We start from the raw sequence: 21316 nt of genomic DNA on the forward strand, positions 1-21316 counted from the left end.
CCGCTAAGACACTTGTGGTTCAAGGACCATGCTTTGAGAAGCAATGATTTAGAGTGAACTCATTTCTATTTTTAAAACATCTCTCCCCCTCCCCCTCGTCCTCTCCCTCTGCCTCCTCCTCTCCGCCCCTTTCATGTGTGTGCGCACACACACGCGAGCACATTTAATACGTGAAAAAGGTCTAGAAGGATATAAACTAAGTATTACCAATAGTTCTTTCCGGGTGGTGGAATCATGAACATTTCAGATTTCCTTTGAGTTTTTCTCTGCATTTTGTTATTCTGCAGCAGCAACCGTGTTAGTTAGCAATTAGGAGATTATCGGTGAGCTCCACGGGGTGGTGGGGAGCAGAGCCAGGCTGCCGTGGTGGATGAACGGCAGGGGAGGGTGTGTAGACGATTCTTTCAAGAAACCGGGCCAGAGAAAGCCAAGAAACGAGGTGGTCGCTAAAGGTGGGACAACTGTAGAAAGTGCTGTTTTAAGAGAAACTTGAGCATGTTTATAGGCTGAGGGAAAGTAGCCAGTGCCAAAGAGGGAGACAAAACCACAGAGTGGAGAGGGGGATAATGGAAGGAGTCGGTCCCAGAGGAGGTCTGCGGAGATCAGACCAGGGCCCAGGGGGAGGAACTGGGTCTGAACAGAAGGCATACTTCATCCTCAGACTAGAGGAAAGGAGGTGAGGACGGACGAGTGACAAATGCATTAACTTCACCCATTTGTTTATTTTACCCTCAGCCTCATTTCAAAGAGGACTTGAGGCATTTCTATAGATAAGTTGATAGGCTGAGGGGAACTAGAAGTTGAGAAGTCCATCCCTGCCGGCCCCCCTTCAGGGGTTCTGCTTTCTTCCCGGAGTGGAATGCAAGATCTCCCATTGAGAAAGGAGCAGGGGTGTGTCTATGGGCCTGGAGCAGACAGGCAAAGGTTTGGAATGGTGGGGAAGGGACTGAGCGAGGGGGCCCAGCTGGACCTTCTATAAAGACCATCAGATGGAGCTGAGGGCCCAGATTTGGCCCAGCTCCAGGCTGCATAACTGTGGAATCTTCTCCGCCAGCTTGGGGTGGAGGAGTCCATGCTGCTTACTTGCTCTGGCTTAAGGCAAGTCACTTCACCCCTCTGAGCTACAGTTTCCTCACCTGCAAATGGGGAGAAAAATGTCAAGTCTGGAAGGCTGTCATGAGGATTAAATAAAACAATGGACCGAACCTCCTAAGCCCAGTGCCTGGCACATGGGAGTGGCTCCATGTTCATTCTCTTGCCCTTCCCCCTACGAGTGGGCCTGAGCCAATGTTACCTGGATGGAAAAGGATGTCGGTGCCGGTACCTTGGATTGGTAGATGCTGCTAGACACAACAATTTTAAATACAGTTGACTCTGTTATTCAAAGTAGTTATGTTCTATAAAGTTGATGCAAAGACTGAAATGGTGAATACAGAACAATTGCTCCTTGGGGAAATACTGCATTCGGTTCCTGCAAGCCTCTGGCCACATTTTCATCAATGGAGCAATACATAACCTGGTCTTATGTGTGTTTCTGTTTAAAGACACTTTATTTAATATATACTGCTGATTCATTACCATTGAACTCACAGCTAACAGCACTGTAACTCCTGCCTGACTGAAGCTTATCCAACACCCATATTTTCTCCCTAAGGCACATCACAGCCTTCTTGCACTTAGAAACACTAGACAGCACTTCTGCACTATGCTTGGGAGCCATTTTAAACAGCAAACTCACCAGCAAAAATAAGAAAATCGTGGCACTGAATACAGCACAAAAAAGATACTTGTTTACAGTATAAGAGTTGAAACAAGAAGGCAGAGCGTTGCCTTGTGCAACCTCCGCTGGGAACACGCAAGTCTAAATTTTCACCACTCTGTGCATGCGCATGTCCACAGATGACGTGAAAGCGCCTCAAATCACGATTTGGGGGTTACAAATAAATTTTATGATTAGGTGAGTTTGCAAATATGGGATCCGTGAATAATAAAGATCAACTATATCTTTATTTTTTTCTGATTATAAAATTGAATAATAAACAACAGAGCTATACAATGTAAAAGTTAAAATCCACGCCCTGCCAGCCCATAGATAAACATGGTTAGAATTGCTACAGATTTTTGCTGTACAAATAATGCGTGTGCGCACTGTATGTCTGCGCATGTCCATGTCTGTGCATGTCCGTGTCTGTGTGTCTGTTTGGGTCTTCCTTTGTTTTGTTTTGTTTTCTTCCACTCAAAGATATCTCTTGGACAGCTTTCAAAAAAAAAAATTCCTGATGTTCTTTTTCAGGGTATGAACGGAAGCAGGCGGCAAACACTGCAGCTGGGACCTCCAAGTCTTAGTTCAGACCCCTCAGCCGCATCAGGTTGGGGAAACAGATCCAGAAAGAGCAATGACTTGCCAAACCTAATTATAACCAACAGTTGGAGTGAGGGTAGTGCTCTGCATATTAACTTAGATGGAGTAAGGTCAGGAGAAGAACAGCTCCAAGGGGGAAAAGACTAAAAGCTGGAAAGTATTGTGAAAAGTCAAAGAGACTGTGACTTTCAGCCAGAGAAAACCATGTTCCATCCACTTTGGAAGAGACTGGAGCTAGACACGAAGAGGAACTTAGCTACTGAAAGGATTCAGACAATAGCATAAAATAGTACCAGAGCTCGTTCTAAAAGCAGCTACAGGACAGCATAGGGAAGGCTAAGCTGCTGCAACAAAGACACCCCAAATACAATGGCTCATAGAAAATGGAAGCTTATTTCTCACTCTCTGGTCCACAGTGATGGGTGGCTCCACTCCACGTAGTCATTCAGGACCCAGGTTCCTTCCTTATCTTTGCTCCGTCAGCCCCTTTGAAGCGCTATTGAAGCTGGGTCCCGGCACATCTGTGTTCCAACTCGAGGGAAGAGGAAATGGAGCATGGAAGAGCAAAAGCTCATTGCCTTAAGGACTATTTCTATTTATGTTCTGTCGGAAAGGACTTAGTCACAAAGCCACACTTGGCTGCAAAAGCAGCTGGAAAGTGCGGTCTCTAGTGGACCAGCCATTTCTCCATCCACTATGTTGGTACAGAAGAAGAGGAGGAGGGATTTTGATAGACAATTAGCAATTTCTTCCACATCTCCTTTCTCTGAGCCTCAGTATTTTCCTCTATAAAATGGGGATAATAATATCTACTGGTTTACATTGCTATGAGACTCAGATCCAATAATTTATGTGAGAGCGCTCAGTAAACCCTGCTGGGCTTGATAAGGAGTTCACATTGTTTTCCCTCTAGACCGCAAGCTCCTTGAGATTAACGGGCCATAGTTTATTCCATCCCTTGCACAACGCAGGCCTAGAGTCAATATCAGTAAATGCCTTAAGGACTGTTTCTATTTATATTTTATTGGAAAGGACTTAGTCATAAAGGCACACACTGGTTCAAGAGCAGCTGGAAAATGCATCTAAGAGCAGACCAACCACTTCTCCAGCTACTATGTTGCTATCGAAGAGGATGGATCACACGCAGGATAAATGAAGCCCACTGTTTCATCCATCATTGAGACTTTTTTCATTTCACTTCAAGTACTTCAATAATTTAGACCCTGCCTTCTCTACAAAAAAAAAGTCGGGGGGAGTGCATATCAGTGTATCATTTGGGATTCTTCTGGTTGCCAAGTGACAGCACACTGCTATTAAACTTGCTTAAGCAATAAGATGGACCATCTCATATATCCCAAAGCGTGGGCTCTGCGTCAGAGCAGCAGCTCCTCCTCCCTAGGACACTCCCAGCCTCAGTCACATGTTGGCTGCATCCTCAGACTGGAAGCAAGGTGCCTGCAATTCTAAGTGTGATTCCAAGCATCGCCACCAAACACATCCACACCCAGCAAAGGGGGCAGAGTGTTTTTGAAAGTGAAGAGACCCTTTCCAGAAGCCCCCTTTCTTCCATAGCCTTCCCCTCTGGCTTCTCAGATCAGCCATGTCTGAGCCCAAACCACACTGGCAAGAGGAACGCAACCACCACAGTGGACTCAAACCAAATGGGACTTACTCCTGGAGTGGGTTGGGGTCAGCCTTCCCTTGGTCACATGGGGAAGGGGGCCACCTGAACAAAATGAGGGCTCTGACTGCAAGGAAAACTCGAGGAATGGCTGTTGCATGAGCAACCACCTTGTTTCTGGCAATGATGGGGACACGGGACCAGGTGATGGTGAGATGGAGGAGTCATAAACAGCAGAGGAGTAAACTTCGAGCTCTTTCTTAAATTGTACCTCAATAAAGTTTAACTGCAGTGAAGACATTTCTGGAGGAACTGGGGAGCCACTCTCGATGCCTCCTTTTCTCTCATCCCCATATCCAATTCATTCCAAATTTCATAGCGTCTACACTTTCAATACCCCAGCCTTCTCTCCTGACCTATTGTCATGGCCCCAGTTCAGGTCTCACCTCCTGCAGGCACTAGGACAACAGTGACCTGACTGGTGTCCCGTCTCTCTTCCTGCAATCCACATCTTTGCTGCTGTCATTCAGCTACAGACCTTTCCGGTGCCCGGCGCTGTACATATGCAGACAGATCAGAAAGTGTCCCAGCCTTCACCTTGCTGATGGCATAAGGAGCATCTCCCTGACTTCCTGAAACCCACACCAACCCAGGTTATTCCCCTGCCGGAAACCCCAGTGCCTTCAGGAAATCCTTTACCATGACCCTTAACACCCAAGCCCCTTCCCCACCCCACCTCCAACAGTACACAACTGCTTGTGCATCTCCCCAAATGTGCCCTCCCCTTTCACGCCTCCATGCTTCTGCACATGCTGTCCCCTCCGCCTAGAAATCCCTTATCCCCTCTCCATCTGGCACACAAGACAAGGTCTCCTATTACTCTTTCTCCCTCTCTCCTGCTCCACCCCCTCCTCCCGCCCCTCCCCCCCCCCCCCCCCCCCCCCCCCCCCCCCCCGCCCCAACAAATATAGAACTCCAGAAATGTTTGCTGAATGCAGAGAACTCCTTGGGTCAGACATTACCCAAGGGCAGGACTTTCCAAACTTCCCCCCCAAGCACTCTTTAAGAAAGTGAAGAGGAAACGGGACCCCAGGGCTTAGGAGTGTGGGGGTCCTGACCGTGCGCTCTGAGTAAGCAGGGCATTTCTCGAGTTTTATCTTTATATTTTATGCAAAAGTTTTATTCTATGCAGATTACACGACATATCCCTGTTTGTTTTAACACAAAATATTACTTTTCCTCAATCTTGAAATTGATGGTCCGGAAAGATGCTCCTTGTTTACTGTTATCCTCTTAAATTAGCCGTCCCCCGCCGCCCAGCCGCCGCAGGGACCCTAAGCGAGATCTGGATGTTGCTTGGCGGGCAAACCCAGAAAGAACAGCTGGGTTTCGCTCCCCGGGGAGCAGAAGAATGATGGGGGCGGGGAGGTGGTCCGGAGGCTGGAGGCCGGGCCCCGCCCCTCCTCTCCCCCGCCCGCCGCGGGGGCGGAGTCGCTCGGGCCCCGCCCGCGGGGGCGGGGAGGGAGCCACGGCCACCGGCCGCTCGCGCTTGGCTGGTTCCGGGTTGAGAGGCTGCGCTCGGACCGGAGCAGTGGCCGCTGAGTCGGCGAGGGTAAGGGGCCGCGCCGGGCAGGGTCTTGGGGCCGGAATCGGGCAGCTGAGCCTGCTCGCACCCCTCCGCTCCTCTGCCAGGCACAGCCGCGGTGCGGCTCCGCCTGGCTTCCCCCTCCCCTAGATTTCCCCATCCCCAGCTTCTCCCCCTCCCCCCACCGCACCCATCCCGGGATTTCAACCCCCTCAAGGCCTCCGCCCCCCTCCTAGATCCGCTCCTCCGAGCACCCGTTCCTTCGGGCTGTCCCTTCCACTAGAACCTCCTTGCCAGAAGACCCTTCCCTCAGACACCCACGGCCCCCACCCTCCGGGCACCCATCGCTCCAGGTCACCCACTACCTTGAGACCACCCTCCCGGGGTCGCATGCCGGGAGTCTCTACCCCGCTCCCTTTCCTCGAGTTGCCCCCCTCCCGGACAGCCCTCCTTCCTTCTCCAGTAGCTACTACTCCTGCCTCTCCGGGCCTGCTCCCCGTACCCAGCCCTCGGTGCTGCCCCCGACAGCGCCGCGCTCCCTCAGCCGCCCCCCTGCATCTCCTGCCCCCGGCGCCATGGCGTGTAGCCTCAAGGACGAGCTGCTCTGCTCCATCTGCCTGAGCATCTACCAGGACCCGGTGAGCCTGGGCTGCGAGCACTACTTCTGCCGCCGCTGCATCACGGAGCACTGGGTGCGGCAGGAGGCGCAGGGCGCCCGCGACTGCCCCGAGTGCCGGCGCACGTTCGCCGAGCCCGCGCTCGCGCCCAGCCTCAAGCTGGCCAACATCGTGGAGCGCTACAGCGCCTTCCCGCTGGACGCCATCCTCAACGCGCGCCGCGCCGCGCGACCCTGCCAGGCGCACGACAAGGTCAAGCTCTTCTGCCTCACGGACCGCGCGCTGCTCTGCTTCTTCTGCGACGAGCCCGCGCTGCACGAGCAGCACCAGGTCACCGGCATCGATGATGCCTTCGAGGAGTTGCAGGTGCGCGGCCGGGCCGGGGGCGGGGTCAGAGCTGGACCGGGGGCAGGGCACAGTCAGAAGTGTCTCGGGGCGGGGCCGCCGGCAGGGTCAGGGCCCTATCAGATTGGTACGGGGCGGGGACCGGGCGGGATCGCGGCGAGGGGCGGGGTGTTGGGGGCGGGGCCTTAGGCGGTCTGTGCTGGACGCGGTCGGAGATAAACCAGGAGTGGGGGTGGGTCCGCGGTTAGGATAGGTCACCGGTGGCGTGGGACGTCGGGGACAACTGAGATCAGAGCTGGAGCGGTTACAGGGCTGGGGCAGGGTTGAGGATGGGGCCGAATCAGAGTTGGGCACGGGCAGGGCCACTGTCAGGGGTCGTGAGGGCTGGACCTGTGATCAGGGCCCCGCATCAGAATAGCACAGGGCAGATTTGGGGACCAAGACAGAGATGGGGATGGGAACACAGTCGGGGCTATGCAGGGGAGGGGGCGGGGCCTCCATCTGAGGATGGGTCAGCACTGTATGGAGTAGCTGAGCTCTGGCAGGCTTGGGGGCAGCCATGCGGTCGTGCTCCCTCAGGTGCATCAGGACCTAGGAGGCAGAACCAGGGCCGGATTGGCTGGGCAGGTCAGGATTAAATCTAATAGAGGTCTAAGTTAGGGTCAACAAGCTCCTGAGAGGGTGGTTGGTTGCCAGAGGCTAGGCCAGGGTGTGTGAGGGGTTAAGGCTGGGATCAAGTGCAGATACTGTAAGAACCATTTTGGAGTAGAGGCTATGTTGAGTGTGAGGCCAGGACTTGAAGATTCAAGATTTGGAGAATAAGGCACTGAGATGAGGTGTTTGGAGAAAAGGGAAGGGGTGGACCTCTAGGAGTCTCCAGGGCCTTTTGATGACCTCCTTGGCACCCACATCAGGACCTTTGAGGACTAAGTGGAACAGTACGTGCAGGGTAATGTGAGCACAGTCAGCCTAGGACTATAATTGGTCTCCCATCTTCCCTAACCAACTCCTACTCAACTCTCAAGGCCTTGAGCAAATGTCCTCTCTGTGTAGGACTTTTGGCCCAAGCTCCACTGGCCAAAAAGTAGCATGAGAGCCACACTTCCCCAAATACTCACTGTTAACAAGTATGTTTTAAAAAGAAATGTTCCAGGATCAGCTATATTTGGGAAATATACTATATTCACTATGCCCCCTCTTGGAGGATCTGCCGTGTATATTTGCATATTAAAGGCTTCACTGTATTTACTAAAATGGTTCCCAAGCTTATTTGAGCCCAGAATCTTTTTCTCAAGCTAAACCATTTAAATCCAGCAGCCCCATGTCTCTGGTCTTACGATACCCAATCTAGCACACAGTTCCCCAGAGTGGAGACAGTCTCTTATTCATCATATCTGTGACCCCAAACCTGGCATAAGGCCTGGCCCACAGTACACGCCAATAAAGAGTGAATGAATGAATAAATGAATGACCAACACTGGCCTGAGCTGGCCCCAGAGTGTGGAGCCTTTGGAGGCAGAAGGTTTTTTTTTTAATTGAAAAGTTTCATGTGTACAACATTTTAATTCAACTTCTGTATATACTATAGCGTGCTCACCACCAAAATCTAGTTTCCATCTGTCACCATACAACTGATCCTCTTTACCCATTTCGCTCTCCCCCAACTCTCCTTCCCCTCTGGTAACCATCGATCTGTTCTCTGTATCTGTGTGTTTGTTTTCGCTTTGTTTTTTTTGTTTGTTTGTTTATGCTTAAGCAGGAGCTAAATAACTACTTTCCCTGTGTTGTAGAGGGTCCTCCCGATATGTGAGTCTCTGTGAGTCAGCCCGCACCCAGCAGATGCCCATTGAGATGAGTGTTGGCCCCAGGAGAAATGGCGCCATCTTCACCATAACCCCTTCCCTGTCCCATTCATCCCCAAACCGTGACTGACTCCCTTCCAGTCTGGCTCTCTAAGGATGGAGGCCCCCTCAGAGGGTGAGCAAGGGTTGGGGGCTCTGGGAGCTTGCACAAGGCTGGCATTGGCCCTCCACCCCCAGAGCCCCTTGTGCCAGGCATTGGTGTCCCCATTTCCCCGTCTATGAAGTCACATAAACAGGGAGGAGAAGAGGGCCTTTGACAGGACTGGGTGCAGGTTGTGAGGTTGGAAGGGACTCTGTCTGTGACTGTCTGTCCAACCTCTTCACTATATAGATGTGGACACTGAGGTCTGGAGAGGTGATGTGGCTTACCCAAAGCCACACTCCCAGACGACGAGAGAGAGCCGGGCTGGGAAGCGCAGCCTGCCCTGGCCAGATCCACCACCGCCCCTCCCTGTCTGACTTTCTAGCTGGAGAGGCCTCTGCCTGCTGAGCCTGAGTTCCTCTGACTGCAAACCAGGAAATCAGAATTATTGTTTCAGGTTCTTGTGGTCCATTCCGTGTCCTGGGGAATGCAGGAGAAACTGGATATATGTTTTCTCCAAACGTTATTAAAAACACTTTCTGGACCTGCCCAGTGGCGCAGCAGTTAAGTTCGCACTTTCCGCTTTGGCAGCCCGGGGTTTGCCGGTTCAGATCCTGGGTGTGGACATGGCACCGCTTGGCACGCCATGCTGTGGTAGGCGTCCCACATATAAAGTAGAGGAAGATGGGCATGGATGTTAGCTCAGGGCCAGTCTTCCTCTGCAAAAAGAGGAGGATTGGCAGCAGTTAGCTCAAGGCTAATCTTCCTCAAAACAAAAAAAACAAACAAAAAACCACTTTCATTCTTGGGTAAAAAGGAAAACATGACTGTCACTCATTTACTCTCTAGAGTACTCTTCTGGGGTCAGACACCCTTGGGTTCCAAACCTTCCTTTAGCACTGCATGTGTCACTCGGCAAGTCATGTCATGGATGCCTTGATGCTCTCGTCTGTAAACTGGGGTCAGATGATTCTTTCCTACCAGGATTTTCGTGAGGCTCACCTGAGATGAACCTGCTATTTGAGGTGCCTGGCATGTGGTAGGGGCTGGATCAGCATGCACTCCATCCTTGCTCCGTCTACCTGGGAGAACTCCTGTGCCCAGCTGGGTGAATGCCCAGAGCCGCCTCTCTCACCTGAGAAGGAGGCCTTGCTTTGCTGCCTCCTTTGGGCTTGGCAAGAAGGTGGCAGAGAAACATCCCTCCCCACCCGAGAAGTAAGCACCTGGGTGAGGTTCGAGCCACTCCCCACCCCCACCTGCCTCTCCCTCCTAGTGAGGAAGCAGGGCTCATTAGCTCTTTAGGCACCAGGAATGAGGCTGGGCCTGCCCAGCACACCCCCTCCTCTCCCAGCAGCTAGCGGTTCATCCCCGGGGCTCCCAGAGCCTGGGTTTGGGCCCCTCTCCCAGAGAATAACAGACTCAGAGCTGGCAGGGCCTTGGCGATCGTCTGGTGCAAACTTCATGTGACAGATGGGGAAATGGCAGAGGGGGAGGGAGGGGACCTTGCCCAAGGCCTTGAGGTCAGAGGATGCTGGGCCTGGGCTCAGCCAATCTCCTCGCACCCCGCCTAGCCGTTGACCTGGAACTTTTATATTTATTGTAAATCCTGGGAGCAGAAAGGTCAAGAGCTCTGGCTGTGTACCGGGCAGCTCCGATCCTGGCCCCTACCATTTTCTGACTGTGTGACCTCAGGAAAGTTACTTACCATCTCTGAGCCTCAGGTCCCTCACTGACAGCATGGGAGCAATGGGGTTAGGATTAAATAGGATGACATTTGAAGAACTTAGTACTTCACTCAGCACCTAGTAAGCACTCAATAAATGACAGCCCTAGTGCGCCACATCATACTCTGCACTATTGACATTTGGGGCCAGGTAAGTCTTTGTTGTGCAAGGCAATCCTGTGCATTATAGGATGTTTAGCAGCATCCCTGGCCTCTACTCCCAGAGACCAGTAGCACTCACCCTCCAAGGTGTAACAACGAAAAATGTCTCCAGACTCCATCAAATGTCCCCTGGGGTCCAGATCCCCCCCTGGTTGAGAACCCTGGCTGAGAGAAGTGCTACTCAGCTTTCCAGGCTCAGCTCAAATATCAGTTCCTCAGCGAAGCTTTCCCTGACTTGCCAAGCAGAATTGCTCTGTATTCCGGATTCCGGTACTGGGGTCAGATCCTGGCATCATCATTGGTAAGCCGTGTGTCCTTGGTAGGTCACTTCACTTCTCCAAGCCTCCACCTGCTCATCTCTAACACGGGGATAATGTGACCTTCCTGGGAAGGACATTGTAAGGAGTCGGGATGCTGTATCAGACGTGTCTGATCCTGTGCCTGGCCCAGAGCAACAAAACAATTTTAAAACTGTTTATTTTTTTATTATTAAATTAACATAATCAACAGAGCTATATAAGGTAAACACTAAAATCCTTCCATGGATCCTATCGCATAGAAAAACTTGGTTAGAATTGCTTTATAGTCCTACAGAATTGCTGTTGTGTAAATAGCACGCGAGCACGTGTGAGCACGTGTGTGTGTGTATGCGGGCCTTCCTTTTTTTTTCCCTGCTGAGTATCAGACCACAGAGCAAGGGGGAGGGAGGGAGCCCCGTCTCAGAAGGGTTGGGGGCTTCTGAGCAGCACTCATGGGGCCCCAGCCCAATGCCTGAGGCTGTGCTGAGCACGTTCTCTCTCATATCTCATTTCATCTTCACAAAACCCTGCCGAGTGGGCACTGTCGTTTAATTTGCTCCTTTTATAGATGAGGAAACAGAGGCGCAGAGGCATTCGGTGGCCCAGCTGGTGAATGGCAGGGCAGGATTTGAAGCCAGTCTGACTGGGCCCCTCACGGCCTCCGAGCTGCCTCTGAGGGCCTCGGAATTGTCTCCCTCCCCCTGCCTGTCTTTGTATTTTGAGTACTCAGCACAGGGTCAGGCTGAGGACACAGTCTGTCTGTGCCGACTCACGCACCGAGGGCAGGTGGCCGGCTGTCATCTTGGGCAGGCATGGCACCGGCTCTCTGGCCATCTCGGCTCCCTAACCTCCAGAGAAGGGATTGGATCCAGGCCCAGCCACCCCCTGCAGGCCTCATGTGATGACTGGAGCCTTTCCCAAGGCCTCCTTCATGCCAAGGGAGACAGGGGTGGATCAGCCTTGGATGGGAGCCCTGACGAGCTGGGCACGGTGATGCAGAGATGCTGAGGCAGCCACCCGGGGAGAGAGCTGGGTTCAGGGACTGGGTTCAAATCCTGCCTCTGGCTTCTTCCAGCTGAGCGGGAGACCCTGCCTTCTCTGCACCCTTTCCCAATCTGGGAAATGGAGGTGAGAACAAGACTGTCCACTTTTATTTGTTTGTTTTTGAGGAAGATTAGCCCTGAGCTAACATTTGCTGCCAATCCTCCTCTTTTGCTGAGGAAGACTGATCCTGAGCTAACATCCGTGCCCATCTTCCTCTCCTTTATATGTGGGACGCCTGTCACACTGTGGCTTGCCAAGTGGTGCCATGGCTGCACCCGGGATCCGAACTGGTGAAGCCCTGGCCACTGAAGCGGAATGTGCGCACTTAAGCACTGCGCCACCGGGCCGGCCCCCGAGACTGTCCACGTTATGTGTGAAGGCACTTTATTTTGCACCGTGGACAGGGAGGCAGCCAGAGTGTCTGTGTCCTGGGGGAAGCAGCCTCTGCTGTTTCTTTTCCCAGGAGAGGGCAGCATTTATGTGCCAACCGCAGCCTCCATGGGGGCGAGGCTGGCTGAGTCAAACCCAGGGCTGCCTGTGGGCGTCTCCACTTCCCTCTTCACAGGTGTCTGTGGGCGGCCAGGAATGCCCTGTTCATCCAGGACACCTTGGCTGAGCACACGCTGCAGAGTAGAAACTTAGAGTTGAAGTGGGTGCCCCAGGATGTTTATTTTATGGGGAGAAGAGGATCTGGCAGGGAATGACAACAACGGAAATAATAACCACTCTAAAAAACAAGGGCCAGTTTTATTGGGCGCTTGCTGTGTGCCAGGTGCCGTTACGGGCATTAAATTCTCACAACAGCCCTTTTTGCTTTCCCTACTCCCTGAGTGGGACTAAGACCAGCACCATTTCACGGATGAAGACACTCAGGCTGGGAGGTTCCGTCACTTGCCCAAGGTCACACTGCGATAGGAGGCAGGGCTGGGATTCAGACACGGGTCTGTCTGGCTCAGAACTCACCCTCCTCCCACCAACGTGCTAACTGCCTCTGGTAGCATCCAAATGGGGAGGGACCTCAGAAATCATCCAGTTCCCCCTTTCCCCACTTTCCAGTTGGGGAAACTGACTTGCCCGAGGTTGGTCCAGAGCTCAGCTCCCCGACTCTCAGTCCAGGTGTGTTTTCACAGCATCCTTTACCGTCGGGACTGCGCGCTCTGCTTGGACACATGGGGTGGGTGTGGACAATTTGGAGGTGGGTTCCATTTTGGATTCAGGAATTCAGTCAATAACTTCTTCAGTCGACACTTTTGCTGTGGCTCCTGAGGCCAGGCCCTGTGCTGGGCCCAGGAGAGAACGGAACGAGCCCTGGGCCTGCTGTGGTTCTCTCTCCTGCTCTCTTCTCTCTCTCCCTCTCTCTCAGTTAATCCTCACAGCAACCCTATGAGCTGGGTCTCATTGCCCCGTTTTACAAATGAGGAAACTGAGGCTCAGAAACTGTGCCTAAGGTCACACAACCACTAAGTGTCCCTGAGGCTGGAACTCGGACTCAGGTTTTCTGAGTCTGCCCAGGGACGGGCATGAGGTGAGCAGGTGGTTTGTTGGGGCTGGAGGGGAGGGTGTGTAAGGGGAGGCAAGAATGGGAAAGTGAGGATCGACCAGCTCAAGAAGGGCTTTGAGTGCACCACGGCCCACCCCAAGGACCTTGGACTTGATCCTGAAGATGCTGGGGAGCCAGGCACAGGTTTGAGCAGGTGAGCATGGCCTGATCAGATCTGCGTCACGGGGCGGTGTGCAGGTGGGACTGCTGAGAGAGCCTGGAGGCAGGGGGCAGCGGGAGGTGCTGCCAGGCCTGCTGGGCTGAGTGGACAGGGCAGGGCGGGGCTCAAAGACAGGAGGAGTACCAGAGTTCAAGTCTGTCGGGAGGAACAAGAGCATCAGGGGTTGGAGAGGGGTTTTGGGGAAAGGAGAGGCAAGTTCAGCTTGCCATGTTATGATTTCTTGCATCCTTGGGTCAGAGAGGGGAAGAGAGGGCAGAACATGGGCATGGAGGAGGGGAGATAGCCTTGAGCGCCTACTGTGTGCCAGCGCCATGCTGGGCCCTTTTGTAGGTGTCATCTCATTTAACCCTCACCACAAGCTGTGAGTGGCTCTTATCCACGTTTCACAGGTGAGGCTGAGAGGTGGGAAGATGTGATGTGCCCTAGGTCACACAGCCGGGATTGGAACCCAGGTTTTTCTGGTTCCAGGGTTCATGCTGTCCCCCCCTGGGCAGCACTACTTGATGAGGGGGACGAGAAGGGTCCCTGAAACCGGGGGGAGATGACTTTTTGTAGCAGCTTTGTCCTCTGGGCCGGGGGCAGGGTGGCCTCGCAGGAGGGGAAGTCTGACCTTGGGGACGTGTGAGCCCTGGCTGTCTGTCCTCCCCACAGCTGCTGCCCCAGTCCCGGCCTCTCCAAACCTGTGGGAGCCTCAGAGCCTCTCACCTGACATATCTGCATAATTGGGTGCTCCGGTCTGCCCCAGCCCTGACCCTGCCCCCCTCTCTGGAAGAAGGGGTACAGAGCCGTGGCCCCACCCTCTGAGGTGTGTCCCTCCTGTCCCCTCTTCCTGCCCTGCCCCAGCTCTAATGGGACCCTCCAGGCTGACCTTCAAGGCCTCCCCCACGCCCCACCCTCACCCCAGCTAGCCCCACTGGCCTTTCCAGCCTGTGACTCCACCCACCTGCCACATACCTGGCTCCAGCCGACCCCAGCGGCCCCCTACTTCCTGCACACACCAGGTGTGCCCCTGCCTGACTAGTTCTCTCCACCTGGAAGGCTCTGGCCCCACCCCAGATGTGAAGGACCCCACCCACCCATCCTCCCTGATCCTCCATCAGAAGTCAGCTCTCTCCTGGAAGCTCCCCAGTTCTGAGTCCCTATTTCACACGTAATTGTAATTATTAGCATGATAATGACCACAGCCAAGAGTGACCGAGCACGTCCTGTAACCCTCCCGAGACCACGGAGCCGGGGCGCCATCAGCGCAGATGTGGAAACTGAGGCGGAGGGAGAGTGTCACGAACACGGCCAGGGGCGGATTGGATCCTAGGTGGTCCCTCCAGGTTTATCCTGTTCTCCTCGTGGTCTGCCTATTCACATTTCTGCCTCCCCGCCTAACTGCAGATCCTCAAGGGCAAGGACTGTGTCAACAGCCCCCGGAGTGGCTGGCACAAAGCGGACCGTGGTGCCCAGACATGATCACCATATTGAATTGAGCAGGAGGCAGAGTGGCTGAGCGGTTTCCATCATGGCTTTCGGAGCCACTCAGAGCCCCGCTTCGGCCTTTTATGAGCTGTGTGACCTTAAGCAAGCTGCCTGACCTCTCTGAGCTCCATTTCCCCCTCTGTGAGATGGAGATGATAAAGACACTAACCTCCTGGGGTGGTTGTGAGAATTAGGTGACATGACACCTGTGAAGTTCAGACCCACACCATGTGACCTCCAGCCCTTCTGGTTCTGAGTCTCTGGCATCGCCACTGTCCTTCCTTCTGGTTAACTCTATCATTAGGAGTTTATCAACACTCCTTGTTTCCTATCTGACTTCTGCTGGAAGTAAGTTTTCTGGTTGGTTCTCCTCTGTCAAGCTCTGTGGCCATGGGCCAGTTGGTCCCTTTTCTTGGACCTCAGTTTCCTGTTCTAGAAATCCAGGGGTTTGGACCAGATGGCCCCTGGGGCCCTTTCCTGCTCTGGCCATCTGAGGAGGCAGGGAGGGCCCTGGACACAGCATGGGGTGAGGACATGGAGAAGTGACCAAGAAGCCTCACGTGGGGCATGGTGGCCACTCCGTCTCCCGGGCACCCAGTGTATGCCAAGCTCTGCCCTAGGAGGCTAAACACTTCTTACCATTATCTCATTTCACCCTCCCAACCTTAGGAGGTATTATCCCCATTTCATGGATGAGGGACTGGGGCACAGAGAGGTTAGCGTACATGCCCAAGGTCACACAGCTAGTGGGTGGCAGAGCCAACCTCCTAACCCAGGTCTGTCTGATCCTAGGCCTGGAAGGAGACCCTGGAGGGTAGTGTTGGAGAGGGGCAGGGGGTGGTGGGGGTGGGACGGGACAGAGCTCAGGCTGCTTCCTAGTCCTGCCCTGTGGGTTCTAGGGTTTGGTCCTAAGTTAGCTGTTCGCCCAGGCTGTGTAGCCCTCCTGGGGGGAGCTGCCTGCCTGGGGCCCTCTCTGCCAACCCTCTGAGCAGCCCAGCCTCTTCTCTGGGAACATTTATGCTGCAAACTCTCACGGAGGTCACTCCGTGCCTGGCCCTTCCTAGGGACCGAGAGTGTGAAAGTCTATCAGACACCATGCCTGCCCTGAGAGCCCGCAGCCTCGTGGGGGAGACTGACAGGTACCCTCGCAGTTAAAAGGCAGAGTGTGCCAGAATCATTCACATGAAGGGCTGTGCACACGGAGGGGTCTGAGGGCAGCATGGACAGTTTGGGGTGTGGATTCTCGTGGAGGCGACGTCTGATCCAACTCTTAAGAGACGAGTTTGAGTCTAAGTGGAGAAAAACATGTGGGTGAGCGTTCCAGACAGAGGGACTAGCATGTGCAAAGGCCTGGAGGAGAGCGCGGCAAGACGCTTAGTGGGTCTAGAGCAGCAGTGTCCGATAGAACCTTCTGGGAGAATGGAAGTGCTCTGCACCTGCGTGTCTGAGACAGTAGCCACTCGTCACATGTGGCTATTGAGCACCTGAAATGTGCAGTTGGTGTAACTGAGGAATTGAATTTTCCATTTTATTTAATTTTAATTCATTTTAATTTAAAAGCAGTGGCTAGTGGCTACCCTATGGGACAGTGCAGGTCTGGATCAAGACAGAATGCTGGAGAAGTTTGGGGCTAGTGATGAAGGGCCTTGAATGCCACACTCAGGCTTTGTGCCTTTCTTCCTAGACAACGTGAAATCCTGCAGAGAAGCATGGGGTCGGGGGAGCGTGGACAGCCCTTCGAACAATCACTCCAGCTGCTCTGTGGGGCACTTAGAGAGTGAGGGGCAGAGAGAGGCCTGGGCCCACAGTCCAGAAAAGAAGTGAAGAAAACCAAGCTGGGGGCAGTGGGTGTAGAAAGGAGGGAACACATTCCGGGGCACACTTGATGCCAGATTGGACTGGTTGGGGCAGTGTCAAGGGTCACTCCCAGATTTCTGGCTTGGAGGGCTGTGGGAGGTGGGGGTGCCCTTCATGGAGATGGGGAACATGGGAGGAGAGCAGGTTTGGGACCCCCTAACACTATTCTAGCACTTACTGCGATGTTAATGTCTGTATCTCTCTTCCCCCCAACTTGTGTGCACCCCTCCTGAGGCATCGTGCATTGGGATGTGTTGTCCCTCATCACTGTCGCTGACACAGCACCAGGCGGGGCCCAAGGAGGCCTCAGCACATGTTTGCGGAATGGGCGAATCCGTGTTCCATTGCTTGCAGGCCCCAGGAGGAAGGGGCAGGCCTGCTCTCCTTGCTCCCTGGCCCTGAAAGCAGGGAGGAATTTGTCCGAGTCCCCTCGGGTGCCCTGTGCAATGTGAGGAACGTGGCCTCCAGGGCAGTTTTCTCAGAGACTCTGAAGAGCTGCCTGGGTGGCTGGGTCTCTTGTGGACCCGTGAGGACCACCGAGGGGGAGGACTGTAGCACTTGACCCGTCTCCTCAAACGTCGGCGTCTCAGCCAGACTGTGTCCCAAGCTGGACAGACCCCTGGCCATCAGGGCGGGCTAAGGAGCAGTCATCCTGCACTCCTTGGTGAACGAGAGTCCGAGAGTCGTCTGCTCCAACAACCCAGATGCAGATGAATCCGTTAGGAATGGCTTTCAGCTGTTACTAATAGAGACCTGACTAAAGTAGCTGAAATTCGATGGGGGTGTATTTCTCTCTCATGTAAAACAAGTCTAAAGGCAGGGACCCCAGGGAGTGGTGTGCTGGACCCAGCATGCACCGGCTTCTGAGAGCTGATTGTGTAAATCTCTTCCCAGCTCCGCGTCCAGTGACCTCACATTCATAGCTTGAAAGCGTCTTTGGTGGGAGCATTTATACCATGGAAATTGGCAAACACTATAAATTGGGGCTTCCCCCCATTTCCCCCCACCGAGGGCAAGCCTCCTAGCACATAACAGAATCCAGTGATGGTGCGGCTACCCCCAGTGATCAGGGACCCACGCTCTTTCCTTTGACTTCCCCGGTTTTAGATTGTGACGTCCATCTTTCTGGTTGCCATCCGGCTCCAGGCATTCTGTCTGTGCAAGCTCTCTACTCTTCACAAAACAAGCTCTTCCTCTTTTTCTATCTAACTCTTATTTTCATGGCTGACTCCTCCTCCTTCAGCTGTCATCTCAGGTGTTACCTCCTCAGAGAAGCCTTCCTGGACCACCCCTACCCAAATTCACTGTCCATCCCACACTGCTTTATTTTCTCTAGAGCACAGACTACAATCGGTAACTATCTGGTTCTTTTCTTATTCTCCTTGTTTATTATCTGTCCTCTCACTAGACTGGAAGATCCTTGCAGGACTATGTCTGCCCGGTTCTCCACTGTACTCCCAGTGCCTCAACAGTGCCCGTTACAGTTGCTCAATAAATATTTGCAGCATAAGTAAGGGATAGTAAGCAAAGATGATGGAGAAAGAGAGAGAAGGCCACTTTGGCTGGAGGGCAGTGAGAGAAGGATGGGGACAGGGGTGGACTAGGGTGAGGGAGTGAGACACCTGCTTCAGGCGTGACATGGAAGCAGGCACCCCAAAACTCAGTCACTGAGATGAATAATCCTTAATGCAATTTTTAAAAAATCAAAATGCACGCAAAAAATCCCATGATGAACAAAATATCAAAATTTTAAATAAAGGCAAGATCACCAGCAGGGGCATGCTGAGCCATGTGGGAACCTGAAGCAAAGGAAAAATCAGTCATGTTGTCCTGTCCTTATTGGAAATTGTATGTTGTCTGTCGTGGATTGTTGTTGTTCATCATCGGTGTCGTCTGGTGTCAAGGTCACGGTCTCCAGACCAGACCGCCTGAGTTCCAGTTCTGGCTTTACCCTGACATGTTTCGCTGTATGCTTTGGGACCAGTTGCTTGACCTCTCTGCACTGGTTTCTCCCTCGGAAAATGGGGAAAATAAAAGTATCTACCTCTGGATTGTTGAGAGGCTCAAATGAACCAATGCCAGCAAAGGGCTGAGAACAGTGCCTAGCCCACTGGAAGCGCTCAGAGAATGTGGGCAGTTAGTCGGAGCGATGGGCGGTGGTACAGCCTTGCTTCCCATCCGAGGATTCCAAGCAAGGAGTCCCGGCGAGCAGATCGGGGTGTGGAAGAATGCAGGGGGAGGTGGACTGGAGGCAGGGAGACCAGAAGCACCTAGTATGCAGAATTCCAGATGAAAGATGAAAAGATGGGAACAGAGCTGGAGGTACTCAGGAGACAGACCCCCCAGGACTTGGTGGTGATTGACCTGTGACCGGAGGAGGGTGTTGGGCCAGGCTAGGGGGAGCACTGGCAGCCGCCAGGCCTGGGCTGCGCATTGCCGTGGAACGCCCCCATCCCGGCCTTGTGTTGTTCCAGAGGGAGCTGAAGGAGCAGCTTCAGGCCCTTCAGGACAGCGAGCGGGAGCACACGGAGGCGCTGCAGCTGCTCAAGCGACAGCTGGCGGAGACCAAGGTGAGCCTGGCCGGGGCGCAGGGGCGGAGCCAGCTGGGAAGGAGGGGGCGGGGCCTCGGCTGCTGGGGGCGGGGCGTGCGGGGATGGAGTCGAGGGTGGGGCGATTTCTCCCTACCTGCCCTGGGTGGAAGTTAAGGTGGGACCAGGGACTCTCCAGAACCCTGGCGTCCTGCAGGGCTGGGAGCATGTACCAAGACTCTCTTTCCTCTCTCCTTATTAAACACTCTCATTGCCCGAGGAGCCAACCCTGAGCATGTTGCCTCGAAGCCCTGGTCTCATCTCTCCCTTAAGCTCAGGCCATGGGGATATGGACTCTGAAAGTCAGGCCAATCCCTGCAGGCTCTGGCTACCGTGGTTTGAAAAGAAGAGTCGTTTTCCTTGACTCGAGCGGAAACCTCAGGTTCTGACCCAGCTGCCACCTCGCAGGGTGACGTTGGGTAAATCGCGTACTTTTCTGGGCTCCCAGTCTCCCCATCTGTACAGTGGGGACTCTGCTGAGCTCCTTCCAGGCCCGAAGTTGTGGTTCCTAGCGCACCTCCAGGGGCTCCCTGTAAGTACTCCCAACAGGTATTTCACTAACTGGGCAAGGCTTGCCTTGATTTCTGCCCCATCTTTCTGGGACCAAGAACTGAGGACCCAGGCCCGCTGCTCAGCCCTCGGGGGATTTCTGTCTGGCTCCGTTCCTTAGCAGGGGGCTCAGCCAGCAGCAGCTAGAGCAGAGCCTCAGGGATGCTCTGAGTCTCTGGAGGTCACCCTGGAGCCTGAGAGGCCAGTGGAGATCCAGACCTGTGCCCCAGCTCGGCCACCAACCCATGTGAGGGTCTCAGGGAGGTCATGACAAACATTTCTGCAGAGAACATTCTGGAGTGCCTCTGGGCAGGACCCTCAGCGGGCAACAGACGAGAAACAGTCACAGGACTCTGGCCTACTTGCTTCCCACAGCCTCAGTTTCCCCATCTGCCTGATGACTCTGCACCTCTCAGGTGAAGAGAAGCAAGTGGAAGCCTCTGTCTGGATGAGGGGGAATGTTATGGCCTGTTTCCTCCCCCCCCCCCCCCCATTCTCTTCTCTCCACCCTCCATTGTTTTTCTCTGCTGACCTCTTCCTCCCCTGCTTTCCTGTCCATCTGTCTACCTCTGAGGGGTCCTGTGGGGCCACCTCCCCCTCCCCCGGTTCGCCGAGCCCTGCTTCCTGTCTGGACTGGGGTGTTTATACAAGAAATGCCTATGGAGGCCTTGCAGGTCGTATTTCACCTGGTGCCTCACCCGGCTTTCCTGCGGAGGCGCCTGCCCCTCTGCTGGCCCGGCCTGAGGGCCTGTCTCCTCTCCCTCCCTGGGCCGATGTTTTCCTTGGTTGGCCCTGGAGTGACGCGTTCTTGGCAGGGTGATTTCTTGAAATGGCCCCAGCGTGTTCCCAGGGATGTGGTGGGCTCCGGCGGGGGCTGCTTTCCCAGGCGCGGTACCGAAGGGAGTGAGAGTGGGCTGGGGGTGACTCTGCCCCAGAAAGAACCAGAGTCAATGGGCCACACCAGCTGAGCTGCCCTTTCTCTGGGCTGGGAATTGTGTTTTGCTGGTCCCCGTGGAACGTCATCTCCCTGATGGCAGGACTCCTCAGAACTTCGCACCCTGCCTTCCATGTGATAAACAGTTGTAGAACAAATGAGTAGGGGAAAAACACCTTTTGAGGTAGGAACTGCTTCCATGTGTCTCCATTTTATCAGCAAGGAAACTGAAGTCCAGAGAGGTTGAGGGACCAGCCTGAGGCCCCACAGCTTGTAAGCGGTTAATTGGGAACTTACCGTCCACTCCTGTCAGAGCCTAGTGCACATTCCAGCCTCATGCTGGGACATCCTCAGCAAGATCTATAGCTTTGTGGTCAGCAAGCCAGGTAGGTCGAGAGGACCCATCGGGGACATGCTTGGTCCTGGAGACCCTGGGCCCCCTCCCTAGAAAGAAGATGGAGTCTGCAGCCACCTCTGCAGAGCAGTCTCCTGGCAAGA

General features: G+C 54.0%; 1 protein-coding gene across 3 annotated transcripts in view; it reads left to right on the forward strand.

The window, feature by feature from the left end:
* Positions 1–5527: 5527 nt before the first annotated feature.
* Positions 5528–21316, forward strand: part of TRIM62 (tripartite motif containing 62) — a 30418-nt gene continuing 14629 nt past the window's right edge. The window contains exons 1-3 of one of the 3 annotated variants that reach the window (XM_046659997.1): positions 5528–5595; positions 6032–6551; positions 19222–19317. In XM_046659997.1, the coding sequence (XP_046515953.1) occupies positions 6144–6551; positions 19222–19317 (504 nt within the window). In that variant the 5' untranslated portion in view covers positions 5528–5595; positions 6032–6143. Of the gene's footprint in view, positions 6552–19221; positions 19318–21316 lie in introns of all 3 variants that reach the window. The other 2 variants (XM_046659999.1, XM_046659998.1) reach the window with 2 other exon arrangements.

Source organism: Equus quagga, chromosome 5, assembly GCF_021613505.1.
Source record: "Equus quagga isolate Etosha38 chromosome 5, UCLA_HA_Equagga_1.0, whole genome shotgun sequence".
Taxonomy (NCBI): Eukaryota; Metazoa; Chordata; class Mammalia; order Perissodactyla; family Equidae; genus Equus; species Equus quagga.